This window comes from Neoarius graeffei, chromosome 28, assembly GCF_027579695.1.
Source record: "Neoarius graeffei isolate fNeoGra1 chromosome 28, fNeoGra1.pri, whole genome shotgun sequence".
NCBI lineage: Eukaryota > Metazoa > Chordata > Actinopteri > Siluriformes > Ariidae > Neoarius > Neoarius graeffei.
The window spans coordinates 7,473,333-7,492,491 of NC_083596.1; the positions used below are offsets into that span (position 1 = coordinate 7,473,333).

Here is a 19,159-nt window from a genome sequence, read left to right on the forward strand (position 1 = left end):
CAATATCATGCTAGCTGAACGGAATATATCTGATATACCACGAAAAAAGCCAGCCAATATTATTTAATTATTATATGATATCTGAAGATATTTCTAAGATACATATGTATCACGATATATGGGTTTGCTAAACACCTGTGTTAAAACTAAAATAATAATAATAATAATAATAATAATAATAATAATAATTATTATTATTATTATTATTATTATTATTACACCTTTAAAATGAGCTTGATGGTAGTTTTATACTATGTCTATAAAAATAAATTCACATTGAAAAGCATCAGGAGAAAAAAAAATCCTACAAATATGAAAATTTTACAATTTTCAAAACCACAAAACAGTATGAAAACGTTAACATCAAAGAAAGTACATCGAGAGTTATTTAGAAATCAGAAACTGATATCACGGTAACCAAATTATCACAGAAAAATGTATTGTGATATAATTTATCACAAAATCAATGTTATCGATATATCAGCCATCCTTAATGCCTTGGCACAGATAGATTTCAATACAAATTTCTCCCTTTTCACTTTCATTTCAGGAAAGTCTGTAGTTTTCAAACTGTCTTTCAATAGAAAATGTCAAAATTTCACCACGTGAAGGGTTTTCCCAGGCTGTCACACATATTTAAACATCGCCGTTTGTTCTAACGCATATTGGCTCCTGTGCTTCCATTTGTTGTAATTTGCAATTTACTATCCAAACCGGTGCGTATCGAGTTCATTTTATTGTTCTGTCAGCCTGAGGGCCCTCAATTGGTTGCTTTAATTAACAAGCAGCATTTTGGTAATGAGCTTCCACCTTCACCTGCTAATTGTTATTGTGCAACAACTTGGGTTTGGATGTCTTCCTCCAAAATAATTACGATTACAGCGTGCAGCCTGGGATTCTGCCGTAGTGTTCGTGCAAGCGAGTGTGTTTACATATCTAGTGACTCTTTGGCGAGTGTGTATTTCTGACGAGTACAGCCAGACCGGTAATTACCTCATAGAAGGTAGTCGTAAAAGATAGAGAGACAGAGAGAGAGTTGCGGCGTCACACAATTTCATTAGTGAAACACAGGGGGCCTTTAATTAAGCAGGAAAATGGGAAAGGAAAGTCTCGCGGCTCATTTGAAGCATTCGCTGGCGTTTCACTAATGCGAGCTGACAGACAATAAATTCCCACAGCTTCTTAGTGCACGCTGAAGGTAATGCGAAGAGACAATCCGGCTGATGAATGAGTGTCAGGGCCACCGTTCCAAACAAACCCATGACATAGAAATAGAAGGAGAAATGTACAGAGATGAAGCATGAGACAGACTGACTGAGGAAGGTAAAGAGATGAAAATAAGGAGCGATAGAGATGGGGAGATGGACAGAGAAGGAAAGAGGCAGCAATGGTGAGATGACAGAGAAATGCATGGGTTCAGGACCTGGAAAGGATGAGATGAGAGATGGATGTAGAGAGATGTAGGTGGGAACTGATGGAGAGATTGACAAAGAAAGAGAGACAGCAATGAGAAAAAGAGTAATAGTATGGAAATTGGGAGATGATGAGGAGATAGACTGGGATGACTAAGGGATGAAGAGATAGAGATACGGAGATGAAGAAATGGATGGAGAAAAAGATACAGCAATGGGGGAAGATGGAGAAGTGGTTGAAGACAAAGCTGGAAATGACTGGACAATGAGATGACTGAAGGAAGGAATGAGGTGATCGAGAGATGGGAAGATGAAAAGATGGTAGGAGAAAGAACGCAACAACAAAAGAGAGAGGACAGACAGCATCACGGAGAAGAACCTGGAAATAAGGATAGAATGGTGAGACAGATGGAAGAGATGGATGGGGAATGTGAGGCAGCTATGGGGAAATGATGGCGCAATGTATGAAGAAGAAGCTGGAAATGGGGTAATGATTTTGGAGATTGATAGAGACAGACTGACTGAGGAATGTAAAGAAATGAAGATAAGGAGAGCTACAGATGGTTAGATGGACAGAGAAGGAAAGAGGCAACAATAGTGAGATGACAGACAGATGTACAGTGAAGAATCTGGAAATGGGAAGATGGAGAGATAAATGATGAGAGAGGTAGATGGGAACGGATGGAGAGATGGACAGAGAAAGAGACGGCAATGAGAAAAGAGAAATAATATGGAAATGTGGAGATGAGGGGATAGACTGGGATGACTAATGGATGAATAGATAGAGATACGGAGATGAAGAAATGATGGAGAAAGAAGATTGAGAAGCGTTTGAAGACAAAGCTGGAAATGAGACAATGGAGAGAAAGACTGAGATGACTGAGGGAAGGAATGAGGTGATCTAGAGATGGGAAGATGAAAAGATGGTAAGAGAAAGAATGCAAGAACAAAAGAGAGAGGACAGTCAGCATCATGGAGAAGAACCTGGAAATAAGGATAAAACGGTGAGACAGATGGGGAATGTGAGGCAGCTATGGGGAAATGATGGAGCGATGTATGGAGAAGAAGCTGGAAATGGGGTAATGATTTTGGAGATCGATGGAGAGAGAGAGAGAGAGAGAGAGAGAGAGAGAGACCAAGATGACTGAGGGATAGATGGAAAAGGAGATGCAGGGATGGATAGAGAACAAGATAGGCAGCAAAGAGGACATGAGAGAGACCAAGATGGACCAAAATGATAGAGGGACTGGCAAAGATGGATGAGAGATGCCTATGGCAGATGGAGATCTACCCATCTCCATTTCCTGTTTAACACCTCTTTCTGTTCATCTTTCCATCATCATCATCATCATCATCATCATCATCCCATCGCCACCTCTTTCTTTTTCATTCCCTCTCCATCCAGTTCTCCATCCTCCTCCTCTTTCCATCTTTCTCTCAGTCATTAAGGAACCCTGTTTGCTGTTCATACACGAGGAAATGATTACAATGCCATGAATCATATCTGTGAAGATAATCAGTCATCCAGGTACATAGTAATCTGTGGTTGGTAGAAGAGAGCAACTGGACTTGCTTGAAAAGTCTTGAAGACATTTTGCCTCTCATCCGAAAGGCTTCCTCAGTTCTGTCTGTCGAAGGGATTTCATCCCAAAATGCGTAGAAGTGTTTCGGATGAGAGGCGAAATGTCTTCAAGACTTTTCAAGCAAGTCCAGTTGCTCTCTTCTACCAACCACAGAATGCCATGAATATGAGATTACCCAAACAGCAACTCAAACGACAACAGAATGATGTTAATCCAGGCACGTCTTCCATGTTGGACTTCATGACAGCATCACCGAGTGCTGAAATGTCATCAGTCACTCGCGGCGGCCTGAGCCAAGTCACACGCCTGGGGCTCCAATCCTGTCGATCAGCCATGCAGTTGGCTGGCTCAGCAGTACTGGCTGCGCCCATGTCCCTTTCCAGGGTGTCGATGAAGATTGCGGCGGGACAGCCTCAACTTCTGCAACCATGGAGAGGCTCCCACAGTACAAGCTCACCAGCAGGCAGATTCTTGTACCTGAAGCAGTGGCCCGCAAGCCCAAGTCTCCACCAGGCCACCTTGTCAGAAATTCTGGGGAGGGTACCATATAAATCTTCATTTGGTACTTAGCTCTGCCAGCTGATGTTCAGAGCCACACGTAAAATTTGAGTGTAGGAGCCATCAAGAGATCTTTCGAAGTCAGAGGTAAGGGACCAGCATTTGCATCTGTACACGAGGACAGACTCGATGGTGGTCATCACAGTTACTTTTAGTTTTGACAACTTGAACCTAAGGTTCCATAAGTTTTGATGAAGTCTTATTTATAAATGTTTAATGGCTGCTCCCAGCTAATAGAGCCTTGAACAGCTGCTCTTCTCTTTATCTCTGTCCCACACACAGTAATTTCTGATGCAAAAGCCTGCAAACACTACTTGTCACTACTTTTGCATTTCACCCTGCATGTTTCCTTCAAGCTCATGCTGATAAGGATTCTTTTGAGAACTACACCTCATCTCATTTCATCTCATTATCTCTAGCCGCTTTATCCTTCTACAGGGTCGCAGGCAAGCTGGAGCCTATCCCAGCTGACTATGGGCGAAAGGCGGGGTACACCCTGGACAAGTCGCCAGGTCATCACAGGGCTGACACATAGACACAGACAATCATTCACACTCACACCTATGGTCAATTTAGAGTCACCAGTTAACCTAACCTGCATGTCTTTGGACTGTGGGGGAAACCGGAGCACCCGGAGGAAACCCACGCGGACACGGGGAGAACATGCAAACTCCACACAGAAAGGCCCTCGCCAGCCCCGGGGCTCGAACCCAGGACCTTCTTGCTGTGAGGCGACAGCGCTAACCACTACACCACCGTGCCGCCCCTTGAGAACTACACCTTACACCTAAATCAATGGTCGTAACTTGGACAGAAAATCAGGACAGGTGGACAAAAAGAGGCACTTGATATTAAGCCAAAATTCATGTCCGTGTACTTGCATGTATCTTTAGAGACAGATGGGTAACATCTCATCTCATCTCATTATCTGTAGCCGCTTTATCCTGTTCTACAGGGTCGCAGGCAAGCTGGAGCCTATCCCAGCTGACTACGGGCGAAAGGCGGGGTACACCCTGGACAAGTCGCCAGGTCATCACAGGGCTGACACATAGACACAGACAACCATTCACACTCACATTCACACCTACGCTCAATTTAGAGTCACCAGTTAACCTAACCTGCATGTCTTTGGACTGTGGGGGAAACCGGAGCACCCGGAGGAAACCCACGCGGACACGGGGAGAACATGCAAACTCCGCACAGAAAGACCCTCGCCGGCCCCGGGGCTCGAACCCAGACCTTCTTGCTGTGAGGCGACAGCGCTAACCACTACACCACCGTGCCGCCCAGGGTAACATATTAAAGGAAAAAAAAAAAAGTGTGTTCGAGCCTCTAGAACAGCTTCAGTGTGAATTGTCATAGAAACTGTACTGGAGCAACGAACGCCACTTTCCCAAAAGATTTTCCCTCAGTTGGTGTTTTGATGGTGTGGTCATGGAGCTTTCTGTCGATCACTCAGTGTTCAACTGGGTTGAGGTCTGGTGAGTGTGCCCTCATGCCCTGTGGATGGGGCGGAGTCATCTTGGAAGAGCCCACGCCCATCAGGATAAGGATGTTTCATCATGGAATTAGGTGATCAGACAGAACAACTGCAGTAATTATTGGCAGTGATGCTTCCCTCTAAGGAAACAAATAAACCCAGAACACTTGAGCAAAAATAAATGCCCCTCCTCCTCACCCCAGCATATCAGCTGCCATTTTTTCTTTGCTGCCCATCTGTATTTAAGTCATGTCTGATATTTCTGGACAACTCAGGAGCTATTTGTAATGGAGAAATAATTAGCTGTTTCCGGATGGGATCGTTTCCCTGCTATGACGTTTAGCTTTTTGATGATCGTGCTCCTCCTGAAGCAAAAATACTCTTGCGTCTCAGCTGGTCTGCAGGATCATAGCACCTAAACTAAACTTCAAAAACAGACCTCATCCAAATCACAGGCTGAGAGCAAGCGAGAAAATCAGCGTGAGGAGGCGTAAGGTTCAGCAGGAGGAGAGCAGCAGAATGTAGAATGATGGAGGAACAAGTGCAGCAACATGAGCAGAATACAGATTGGACACTCTTCAAACTCTTGAGGGAAAAAAAAATAAACCGTCCTTCCTGAGACCTGAGAAGGTGAAGAGACGCAGAGTAGAGTGTTTGCTCAAAAAAGCATCTGGGAAGCTGCCGGATGTTCAGATTTGTTAGAGGAGAGATGAAAGCAACGTATATGCCTAAATGACAGTTTTCTGTCTCGTTCTCCATCTATCTAGCCATCTGTCTGTCTGCCTGGCTTTCTGTCTATCTATCCATATCTGCCTGTCTGATTCGCTCTGTCTGTCACTCACTTACCCGTCCATCTATCTATCTACCAATCTGTCTGTCTCTCCGTCTCACTCCATCTGTCTCACTCTTACTAGAGATGCAGTGCTACCTCGAGCAGGCCGTATGCGTCTTGGTCAGATCATGGCCTGCTAACAGAGTTGACTGATGCCGTGAGAAATCGATTAAACCAAAGCCAATGTCAGTCTATGTGTGACAAATGTAATAAGACATCTGTTAATGTGTGATAAATTACTTAATTAGCATTTGATTAACTTGATGCCATTAGCTATATGCCCTCTCTGAGATATGACAAACATCAAGGTGAGTCGACTTTAGCCAAAAATTACATCGAAATAGTGACAAAGCGTCACGTAAGGTTTTTAACTTACTGTATTTAACCTAAACTCTGAAATTCTCTGTTGAGAATCAATCTCCATTTATACTACCGTTCAAAAGTTTGGGGTCACTTTGAAATTTCCTTATTTTTGAAAGAAAAGCACTGTTCTTTTCAATGAAGATCACTTTAAACTAATCAGAAATCCACTCTATACATTGCTAATGTGGTAAATGACTATTCTAGCTGCAAATGTCTGGTTTTTGGTGCAATATCTCCATAGGTGTATAGAGGCCCATTTCCAGCAACTCTCACTCCAGTGTTCTAATGGTACAATGTGTTTGCTCATTGCCTCAGAAGCAGGGCTTTGAACCGGTTCAAGGAACGAAAACGAAAACCGGGAACTTTTTCTATTTCACATGGAACAGAAACGAAACCAGAAACTTTATTATTTTTTATGTTCCGGAACAGAAACGCTTATTAAAAATAATGGTAACCAGTTAATACCGGTTTTTATTTCGTTCCTCAAAGTTTCCGTAGCCTACAAATAAAAAAGTCATTCTTCTCCTGCGCAAGTTTCCATGACCCGCTGGGGTTCACTTCCTGTGTGACGTTCGCTGACTGAATGGAGAGAGCGGGAGGGTGGACTACTATCACGTCTCCACATCTTAAATAAGAGGTAAATATTGCAGTCTATCGTTATTCAAAACGTCAATTTCAAACACGATATCAATATATTTGTCCACGTTAATGAGAGGCTCGCGAACATTAAATGACGTTAATTTCTGTTAGCCTATCAATGCATAGGGCCTGACTAGCCTTTGGTAACACACTAAACGAATTATCTTTCATTTTTGGCACTTTTTCTGTTTGTGTAGATGGGAAGACATACTGAGAATCCAAATCGCCAACATTTGAAATAATAATTGTTTTGAATTATTTCTTGTCTTATTTAATGAAGGTTGTAATAGAATTAGCCTACATTTGGCTTAAGCTGGATGAGACAGAGACATAATTTTATAGCCATTTGTTAAACAGCTGACAGGGAACGTAATTAACCGTTCCGGGAACTAAATTTTTTTGTTCTAACCGGTTCAGGAACGTCTATTTAATGGTGGAACCCAAAACCGGAAACGTTAAAATTCCGTTTCTGTTCGGAACGAACCAATAGGAAAAAAATTCTGGTTCAAAGCCCTGCTCAGAAGGCTAATGGATGATTAGAAAACCCTTGTACAATCATGTTAGCACAGCTGAAAACAGTTGAGCTCTTTAGAGAAGCTATAAAACTGACCTTCCTTTGAGCAGATTGAGTTTCTGGAGCATCACATTTGTGGGGTCGATTAAATGCTCAAAATGGCCAGAAAAATGTCTTGACTATATTTTCTATTCATTTTACAACTTATGGTGGTAAATAAAAGTGTGACTTTTCATGGAAAACACAAAATTGTCTGGGTGACCCCAAACTTTTGAACGGTAGTGTATATGCAAATCTATGCGCATATTAGGAAAGCTATTTAGTGTTATACATCATGACAAACTACGAGTCAGATCTTTAATAAGTCATCAGGATGCATTTGATTGTAGCTATACTTCGTCTGTATGTTTGTGAAAACAAAAATGACCTGACACGAAATGCTAGCACTAAATATGGAGGAGTGTCTCCAACATTGGTGTGTGTTGGTAATTTTGTATAAATGGAAGATTTTGTGTAAGGTATTACCATCAGAGAAGGTTGTGATGAGCATTTCGTCTGTGGTGATGCCCGGGCCGTGGTGGTTCAGTGCCAGGACGCGTAAAGAATACTCAGTAAACTTCTTCAATCCTTCCATTCTGTAGCTTTGCCCAAGCACCTCTATGCTCTGATTATGGTTTAAAAAAAAAAAAGGGAAAAACAGACCATCAAATCATTTCATTTTCATTAATCATCAGCATCCATTATGACAGAAATGTTCTCTATTCTCTCCTCTTTTAAGCTGTGAATTGATCATGGCAAGGTTCCAGTCCCACTTACAGTATAAGCCACTGTCTACAGTATATTTTAGCTTACAGAGGGGCAGACTGGCACGGCAAAAAGTGCCTGGCAGAAACCGACAGGGTGAGCATGTTAAATATTTATCCAGCTGATTTTCTCTCTAAGCTTTCCACTTTCTCTCTGCTCTTTTATCAAGCCAACATGAGGCACCTTACACTCTGCAGAGACCAGTGCTAAGAAAGCCACTCGCTGAAGAAAGTGTAGGCATGCTGTGCTTTAATTATACCCTATGGTGATAAACAACACCGAACGGATCAGGTTTGGTTAAAAAGCTGCAGTGACTGATTACGGCTGCTGTTTACATTCTACAGACGCTGTGAGCACACCGCAAAGCCACAAATCTGTAAAGTATTCAAATCCCAGACACCTGGAGATTTGATAGCTGTACAATCTGGGCATCATCTACTCAGTTTTCCTGTCTACACACAGCAAAGGATTATGGGAGTAAGAGGTTTACAGATACAGGAGAAATCTTTCAGCCAAATATATGAACTCAAGATCCCCACCACCACCACCACACACACACACACTCCAAAATGTTTTGAGCTTCCGCCTGGTCTTTAAAAGTATTTTAATAATGAGGCTCAGAAATCCTGTCAAGTCAGATCATGTTAGCGAGTTGTTCAGTGTCAGCAATGAAATTACAAATATTTATGAATATGACTCATGCACTGTTTACTCTCTGTAGCTAGCTGACACATATTAGCAGGGATGATTATAAACACTGATAAATATAACTTCAAATTCTTCTCGGAAATCCTGTCAGAATATTAGCTGTCAGCCATATTAGCGAGCAGTCTAGTGATAGGAGTAAAGATTAATAATACTTATAAATATGACTAAACAGGGCGGCACGGTGGTGTAGTGGTTAGCGCTGTCGCCTCACAGCAAGAAGGTCCTGGGTTTGAACCCCGGGTCCGGCAAGGGCCTTTCTGTGTGGAGTTTGCATGTTCTCCCCGTGTCCGCGTGGGTTTCCTCCGGGTGCTCCGGTTTCCCCCACAGTCCAAAGACATGCAGGTTAGGTTAACTGGTGACTCTAAATTGAGCGTAGGTGTGAATGTGAGTGTGAATGGTTGTCTGTGTCTATGTGTCAGCCCTGTGATGACCTGGCGACTTGTCCAGGGTGTACCCCGCCTTTCGCCCGTAGTCAGCTGGGATAGGCTCCAGCTTGCCTGCGACCCTGTAGAAGGATAAAGCGGCTAGAGATAATGAGATGAGATGAGATGAATATGACTAAACAATTCTCGCGTAAATACTGTCAGATTAGCTCATATTAGCCAGCTAGCTTGTTTTTAAATGGGAAAATTACGAACACTTATGAATATGATTCAAAATTCTCTCAGAAATCCTGTCAGATTAGCGAATGCTAACCAGCTAGCAGCAGCCAAGAATGGTCTGTTCACTCTTCGTAGCTAGCTGACAATAGATGACTATAACTACAAATTCCTCTTAGAAATCCTGTCAGAACAGCTCATATTAGCTAGCTGTGTAGTGTTACGCATAATTATTTTTTTCGCGGTGCGGTTTTCATCAAATCCTGCGCTCTGATTGGCTGGCGAGCGGGTCCGTATCCTACGGTACGGACCCCAGTTATGGACCTCTGGCGACTCGCTCGTTCACAACAACAACAAACATGGTAGCAATTTTTGTCAACATTTATCTTTTTTATAAGATTTATTTATAAGATTTTTATCAAAAATCTTATAAATTTTTGCCAGCATTTCTCAGCATAATAGCATTAATTTTACATCATGGATAGCGATAACGACAGTGTTCACAGCGAAAGCGAGTTTTACTACCCTGAGGAAGAAGAAATAAAAGAAAACATTTCAGGAGAAAGCTAAAAACCTGTAACTGTTGCCAACGGCAAGCAAAAACATGGCTGAATCCTGAATGACTCAATTTTGTATAAATAGGGGACGACATAGGCGGCAAAATGTAGTTTTTTTCCTGCCATGGAAGTGCACTTGTATACCGAGGAGGAAGCCATTTGCATTACAGCCGTGAATGAGGATTCAAAATGGCGACTCGGCTCGGTTTTCCCTTTCGGGCGCTCTCGTTTTCTGTTAATATTTGGTAAAGAAAAAAATAAATATATTATTTACCAGCTTAAGGTTGGTCCGTATGGTGAAATACCGTGACCTCAGCCTTGAATACTGACCTCGGTCACGGTATTTCACGATACGGACCTCCCAGCTGGTAAATAACATATATTATATATATATATATATTAAAGGGGTACCAAATATAATATATACAGTTGCTGATGTGACAAAGTAACGTATTCTTAAGTATTCTATCAAATTTATATACTAGAAAACAACGAAATATCTTGGTAATTGTAAATATAATACTTTATACGCTAAACCGCACAAGAGTCGCCATTTTTAAAAGACCATGACGTCAGCGCTACCCACTGCACTAGCGGAACTCTCCGAAATAGAGGAGATAAGTGTGTAATCATGGTGTCGGGCGCATCAAGTGAAAGCGACAGCTCTGTCGAATCATACGAAGAGATCCCGCAAGACACACTGCAAGCAGGCTATGGCTTAGAAGGGTACCAGTTTGAACCTAGGAGAGGTACTCTCGACTCCGGTGATGAAATAAGAGAAGAAAGCTCAGATGACGGCGAGGATGAGACTGATGCTGACCATGGGCATGGCGAGCGTGGGGCAGAGCGTCTGCGTGCAGGTGACACGGCGTGGTGCTCGTGCGGAAAATGTAACGTGGAGTTGCTCACGAGTCCAGCAGAATTTATTTGCTGCAATGAGCTAGGCGCCACCCGTGGACTTGCGAAATCGTCGCAAGAGGCAGAAACAGGTATTTCACACGTGCTATTCCCAACCTCAATGAGCCAACACAACTGGGCACATACATACGTCATGAGTGTTACGCAGAGAAAATGAACGTGCATTCTGATTGGATAAAATTAATATCATGGCGGGCTGTTCAAACTGCGGAAATAGTTTGCTCGAGCTACTTTCAAAACACTATAACTTTCCAACCTTAGAACAAAAAACTTTTGTAAGTCTTGAATAAGGTTCGTTAATGTGTGTTTTATTGTTATATTTACTCTATATATTGCCCTCTGTTCCCCTTTAAGAATGTTTATAAGCATAACTAAACAGTCTCATAAATCCTGTCGGAGTAGCTTTAACTGTAAGGCAGGGATCACACTGAGCAGCAGTAGTACTGTCAGATTTGCTATTGATTGGCAACAGAACAGTCGACGCTGCTAGTGTTACACTAGTGACGTAGGAGCAGAGTGTTGGATCAAGTAAACCTTGATTCAACTTTCTGAGCGCGACGCAATACTCATCAATGACCGTTTAGTGTAGCCAAGGACTGTTTCAACCATTCTGACCAATCAAAGCAGTACGATTCTAAGAGGAATTTGTAGTTATAGTCATATGTAGGTACAGGATGTCTGAAACGACAACAAGACTGTTTACAACAATGGACACCACGGAGAGACTGATTATTGCCATCTCAAATCAACTGGAATTGTAAAAACGAACACTCTCTTTTCTTTCCTCATCCTCCAGTTCCAAAGTTACTAACAGCAAAAACTCTATTACTGGTATCCATTTTCACCCCCAAGTCTTTTTTTTTCCTCCTTATATGGAACATTAGTGCTTCACATCACTTAAGAACGAGACAGAACTTCGTTTGAGTCCTAGAGTTCTTATGGTCTGAGCATTGCAATACACTTTGTTTTTTTGTTTATATTTTTCCCCCGAACATGATCCGCACTAAAAGATTATAAATACTTATGAACACAACTCCAAGTCCTCCCAGAAATCCTGTCAGGTTGGTTCAAGTTAGCGAGCTGACAAAATAAAGATTATGGCCATTGATAAATATTATTTAAACTTCCTGTCAGGTTAGTTCGTGTAAACACTTATGAAAACAATTCAAAATCCTCTCAGAAATCCTGTCAAGTTAGCGCAAGTTAGCTAGCTGACAAATGTTAGCAATGACAATTAAAATCACTGAGGAATATTCCTTAAAATTCCTGTCAGAGTTAGCTCATGTTAGCGAACTGTGCAGTATTAACAGATAATTCTGAATAATGCTTCAAAATCCACTCATAAAACCATAAAATGTATTTATTTATTTATTATATATTAATCAAATGCCAATCCTGAATGCTCATATTAGCTAGCCTACTAGCAAAATGAGTGAAACTATAGGAATATAGTGTTGTAGAAAACATATGAATGCAAACGACTTCCTTCTTCCTATTTGAAGTAGTCCATATTTCCGTCTACAGCAGGGGTGTCAAGCTCAATTAAAAAAAAAAAGTCAACACCATACCTTTAAGCACAGTCGGCCTAACATTGCCTGAGAACTACAGAAAGACTGTTGTACAGACCTGCTCTTTGCCAGTGGAGGTCTCGGTCCAGAGGAGCCGGTAGCCTTGGACAGGGCCGTTGGCGTATGCTGGAGGATCCCATGAGGCCTGGATGGAGGTTGGGGACATGGCCTCGGCTTGGAGGTTCTCCACAGGACCAGGAACCTGCACTGCTCCACACAAACATACACGGACAGAGTGAGACTATACATATGCGAGACTACTTCAAAAAGTTCTTGGTCTCAAAATTGTTCTTGCATTATTTTTCCTTTAACTTCAATGCACTTGGTCCACCGATATTTGAGCTTCGTGATTCCTTCGCAGAAGGTGGTCACATCTTGAGTCTCCAGATGCTCCTCAACAGCATGGATGACTTCATCACTCTGAAAATGGCGACCACGCAAAAGTGGGATTTCAGTTTGGAAAGCAGATAGAAGTCAGATGGTGCCAGATTGGGTGAGTAAGGTGCATGGGGCAACAGTTCAAAGCCACATTTGGCTGCTTATGCCACTGCCACCTGTGCTGTGTGGACGGGTGCATTGTCCTGGAGCAACAGCATGCCAGCTCGAAGCGTTCCGCTCCTTTTTTTCTTTGATTGCTTCTTTCAGTTAAGTGGACAGTGATGTAAGGCTTTATAGTATACAGTTATGCCCCAAAATGGGAGTTACGCCCCTTGTTTCCGGGTGAAGACGAGAACTTTTTGAAGTACCCTTGTAAGTACTAGAGATGTTTCATTTCTCACGTCACATTCGTTAAAAATAAATAAATACATACAACAGAAATTGTAAAAATACAATATATAATAAAATAAATGAGAAAATAATCAAAATATAACATTTTTGATGACCTGAAACAGTCTTTATGCCAAATATTTTTATATAAACAGTGCTTTGCATTTCTTCCCAAAACCCAAAGCAGTCATGCCACATTCTCCATGTCAAATAGTTTCAGCTCATGCTGCTATTTCAATCACTGGTTAATCTACCAAGTCAAGGTCAATTTGTTTCTTCTGCACTGCCAGAGATAACGGTGCATCAGGGCTGAATCCTAGGCCCAATATTGATATATGCACATATTTGACATCATGATAATCTTGGCATTAGGGACTTTTTCATAAAAAAAAAGAATTACAGGTTATAGAGAGGTGAAGAAAGAGAAGTGAGAAAACGAAGAGAATGTAAAACAGCAAATGTTTCTATGCAAAGTGCTCACGGACTTGAAATTTGATTTTTTTTTCCCCCCAGAGTGTTTCTTTTGTCAGTCTATGCATGTTCTCTCTGTAGCGACTTAGAGCTATGGGCGAAAAGCTTGTCGGTGAGGTATGAAGAAAAGGTCAAGCTGTTCAACATCTCCACTGAGCCTCATTAAAAAGGTGAAAAGCCAATGTCTGGGTAAAACTTTCTGTATTAAAAGGTCTATAATGGAAGGCAACATTAGGGAATTAGACAGCAGACAAGGGCATGGAGTCACTTTAAATAATATCATGCAAACCAGTAAAAGGTATTTACCCAAAATTGAAAATTTGGAACGCTCTAAACATCTTTTAGGAACATAATGACCTTCAAACATCACTTTTTGAAGGGACACAATTTGTCATAACCTTAGGTTTGGGTTCCTTAAAATAGCAACTTAATATTAAGGTCAAACTACTTTCTTTTGGTGCTCATGCCCTAAGAAGAAGATGAACCCACACTAGAGGATACAAAGTCCTGCCTGAGTTAAAGTTCCTCCAGCTTGTTGTTTGCTTCCTGTAAATGGAATAAGGTTGCATTCAAATCTTGCATTAAAATTTTTTTGGTTGAACTTCAATAAATGGGTTCAAGATAAAAAAAAAAAAAAAACCTCTGGAATTCGAGAATACTTATGACTTTATAATTAGACATTTAGCATGCATTATTTTGTCTTAGATTTTATAACAACATTGTATAATATTAATTATTCTATCCACATTCACTGGATATGAGCAATTGCATGCTTTGATTGGCTACTCTACTACTAGGATATCAGCTCATATACTGTGAGTAAAGAAAAACAAAATGGCGGAGTGTGTTGCTGAACCAACCGAGGACGTAATAACTCTTCTCGGAAACAAAACCCCAGATCCCCAGATAATACAAATAAATAAATAAATAAATAAATAAGCAACAAAATGGGGGATAAAAGTATTTGATGGTAAGAACGTATTTTTTTTCAAGAATTATTATAGCATTTTTCACAAATTGCTACTGTAATTTCGCCAGTTTGTTTACATTCTAAGCGGAAATGATTCCGTTGGATGCTTTGTATAAAGTTTTTATTTATCAAATTTGCAAAAAAATAAAATAAAAAATGCTCGGTTTCTCAAAATCCAGTGAATGTGGATAGAACAAAACAGTTATTTCGCTCAATTTCATTGTACATGGTTTATAGCCGGCTATCAGCTCATGTACACCTCGATTTTGTGGAATAACTGTTAACTATAACATAAACCTTGGATGAAATTAAACTGGAAGAAGTAACTGCTTCACCAACCATTCGCTTTTAATTAAGCACTCATTCAGAGATTCATCAGAACCTGAGAATGGACAGTAAAGAAGTCCTTAAAGACAATGATGCTAACTTTTTACTTATTCAATTATAAATAGTGGGTAACTCTAATGGAAAATATCCACATCATAAAAAAAACGTTGATACCGTCCAACACAGTGTGACAACTGTACGTACATTCAGGTTGTGTGGAGAGCCGGATTTGCTCAGAGCTTTCTCCTGGCCCCAGCTCATTGTAGGCCACCACCCTGAAGATATAAACAGCCTCGGGCTTCAGGTTGTTCACCGTCAACTGGAGACTCTCCGGCTCTGTCACATTCACCGACCGCTCTCTGTAAGAAGTGATGAACGTCAATTAAAACACAACTCCAAGATCCCTACAAGCATGTTACAAGACCTGATCCTCAAAATTGTGCCAAATATTTTCCAATTCAGTGCTAAAATAAAGATCAAGGCTGCTTTATTTAAGAGCCCAGACTTTATGTGCCGCATGATGAGCAGAGACATGTTCAGAATAAAAGAGGCTTTAGGGGAACCATAAAGAGAGCGTAATATACTACTGACTTACTGAACCTGACTGCACCGCAGCAGCCAACTGTCTATAAAAGAAAGAACAAAAACATTTCAAGGTGAGGTGACACCATATCGTGCTCATTTTATAGCTATAGCTGTTATGGGAGTGAGTAAAAGTTATAGTTTGGTGATTAACAAGCCACATGTGAACACCTGGATTATCACTGAGCCAATATCTGACCTCAAATTTGTTCTAGTTTTATTATGACGCTCAAAAAGTTAGCTTATCAGTCAACTGTATCTTTGGCAGTGAAAAATTTTGAATACGACTTAAAATCAGCTCATTAGCCAACTATCTTAGCATTAACAGTGAAATTTTAGAAAATTTATGAATATGATTTGAAAAATCCTCTCAGACAGCCTGTCAAGTTGGCTCTATCTATCTATCTATAGTTAGGTCCATAAATATTTGGACAGAGACAACATTTTTCTAATTTTGGTTCTGTACATTACCACAATGAATTTTGAACAAAACAATTCAGATGCAGTTGAAGTTCAGATTTTCAGCTTTAATTCAGTGGGTTGAACAAAATGATTGCATAAAAATGTGAGGAACTAAAGCATTTTTTAAACACAATCCCTTCATTTCAGGGGCTCAAAAGTAATTGGACAAATTAAATAATTGTAAATAAAACGTTCGTTTCTAATACTTGGTTGAAAACCCTTTGTTGGCAATGACTGCCTGAAGTCTTGAACTCATGGACATCACCAGACGCTGTGTTTCCTCCTTTTTAATGCTCTGCCAGGCCTTTACTGCAGCGGTTTTCAGTTGCTGTTTGTTTGTGGGCCTTTCTGTCTGAAGTTTAGTCTTTAACAAGTGAAATGCATGCTCAATTGGGTTGAGATCAGGTGACTGACTTGGCCATTCAAGAATATTCCACTTCTTTGCTTTAATAAACTCCTGGGTTGCTTTGGCTTTATGTTTTGGGTCATTGTCCATCTGTATTATGAAACGCCGACCAATCAATTTGGCTGCATTTGGCTGGATTTGAGCACACAGTATGTCTCTGAATACCTCAGAATTCATCCGGCTGCTTCTGTCCTGTGTCACATCATCAATAAACACTAGTGACCCAGTGCCACTGGAAGCCATGCATGCCCAAGCCATCACACTGCCTCCGCTGTATTTTACAGATGATGTGGTATGCTTTGGATCATGAGCTGTACCATGCCTTCGCCATACTTTTTTCTTGCCATCATTCTGGTAGAGGTTGATCTTGGTTTCATCTGTCCAAAGAATGTTCTTCCAGAACTGTGCTGGCTTTTTTAGATGTTTTTTAGCAAAGTCCAATCTAGCCTTTTTATTCTTTAGGCTTATGAGTGGCTTGCACCGTGCAGTGAACTCTCTGTATTTACTTTCATACAGTCTTCTCTTTATGGTAGATTTGGATATTGATACGCCTACCTCCTGGAAAGTGTTGTTCACTTGGTTAGCTGTTGTGAAGGGGTTTCTCTTCACCATGGAAATTATTCTGCGATCATCCACCACTGTTGTCGTCTGTGGGCGTCCAGGTCTTTTTGCATTGATGAGTTCACCAGTGCTTTCGTTCTTTCTCAGGATGTACCAAACTGTAGATTTTGCCACTCCTAATATTGCAGCAATTTCTCGGATGGGTTTTTTCTGTTTTCGCAGCTTAAGGATGGCTTGTTTCACCTGCATGGAGAGCTCCTTTGACTGCATGTTTTCTTCACAGCAAAATCTTCCAAATGCAAGCACCACACCTCAAATCAACTCCAGGCCTTTTATCTGCTTAACTGAGAATGACATAACAAAGGAATTGCCCACACCTGCCCATGAAATAGCCTTTGAGTCAATTGTCCAATTACTTTTGGTCCCTTTAAAAACAGGGTGGCACATGTTAAGGAGCTGAAACTCCTAAACCCTTCATCCAATTTTAATGTGGATCCCCTCAAATGAAAGCTGAAAGTCTGGACTTTATGTCCATGTCCATTATATAACTATAACTTGAATATGCTTCAGTAAACAGGTAAAAAAACAAAATTTGTGTCAGTGTCCAAATATATATGGACCTATATCTATCTATCTATCTATCTATCTATCTATCTATCTATCTATCTATCTATCTATCTATCTATCTATCTATCTATCTATCTATCTATCTCAGTGAAAAGTTTGAGCATTTATGAATAATTCCTCTCAGAAATCCAGTCGAGTTAACTTGTTAACCAACTGTCTAGCATTAGCTGGGAAGATTTTGAACGTTTATGAACATGCCTTAAAATTCCTCTCAGAAATCCTGACAAGTTAGCTCATTAGCCAGCTACCTAACATTAGCAGTGACATTTTTGAATACTTAGGAACCCGACATGAAAATCCTCTTGGGATTGAGGTTGGCTCATTTGTTAGCGAGCTAGCTAACATTAGCAGTGAAAAGGTTTTAACATTTACAAATATGACTTCTCTCAAAAGCCCTTCAGGTTAGCGCGTGTTCGCTAACAAATTGTGAAAATATATACACAATAATCAATTCCAGTGACCTCTCCTTCTTCTAATGCCTTCTCCTATCATTGATTTATGACCACAAACCCTGCATCCAGAAAGGTGCCCAAACATTAAAGGGCATTATGGGTATTCAGTACCTGTAGGGATTTGCTGTGTGGTGTGGAATTGCATAAACACTCTGGATCTTTGACTATGCTTTCTCTGACTACAAAACATGTTAAAAAAAAAAAAAAAGCCCTGCATATTGCACTTTATTGTCAATATATGCAGGGACATGTCTACCTTCCCATCTGGCACATTCAGCCCTGCTTTCCTTTCCATCTTGGACCAAACATTGTGTTTCCATACATATTAACAGGCAGAACCAAAGAAATCCTTATACTTTTCTGTATTTGGGAGTTTTTATTAAATAAAAAATGCACTTATTTCATTTTGGACAAGCAGCATCTGCTCCGTCTTAGTCATACTTCTTTTTGTGAACCAAGGCTTATTCAAAAAAAATAAATAAAAATAAAAATGCTGATTCGCAGCACTTGTTTTATCAGCAGTGGCTGCTGTCTGCCAAGTACGAGCCTGCTGCTTGCCCCACTAATGTCTTGTTTGCTTTTAGTTGTAATAAGAATAAGAATTAAAAAAAGAAGATCCTTTCTCACCTGTTGATGCCCTCCTGCATGTAGAAGACACCGTAGGTGAGGATGGTGCCACGTGTCTCCACTGGGGGGCGCCAGGAGAGGCGCACAAAGCGGCTGGACACAAGCATGGGGGTCACGTCCCGGGGGAAGGAGGGGAGGACGCCTGAGCTCGGGACAACTGGTGGGGGAGGAGAGGAGTAAGTCAACGAAGGAGTGTGGGGAACGGGGGGATCAGAGGGCTGGACAGCTGGAGTGCCCTCTGACCCGTTAGTCATATACAGGGAGGGAGGGAGGGAGGGAGGGAGAGGGGGGGAGAGAAGGGGAGAGGCGGAGAAGAGAAGAGAAGCGAAGAAAAGAGAAGAGGTTCAGGAACAAGGAAAAAGGTGAGGGGG

General features: G+C 41.1%; 1 protein-coding gene across 1 annotated transcript in view; it reads right to left on the minus strand.

Annotated features, from left to right (window-relative positions):
• The window catches only part of dcc (DCC netrin 1 receptor), a 638,603-nt gene that overhangs the window by 188,676 nt on the left and 430,768 nt on the right, over nt 1-19,159 (minus strand). The window contains exons 8-11 of the mRNA XM_060912655.1: nt 18,789-18,945; nt 15,276-15,430; nt 12,594-12,742; nt 7,907-8,045 (exon numbers count right to left, since the gene is read on the minus strand). Coding sequence (XP_060768638.1) covers nt 7,907-8,045; nt 12,594-12,742; nt 15,276-15,430; nt 18,789-18,945 — 600 coding nt within the window. The remainder of the gene's footprint in view (nt 1-7,906; nt 8,046-12,593; nt 12,743-15,275; nt 15,431-18,788; nt 18,946-19,159) is intronic.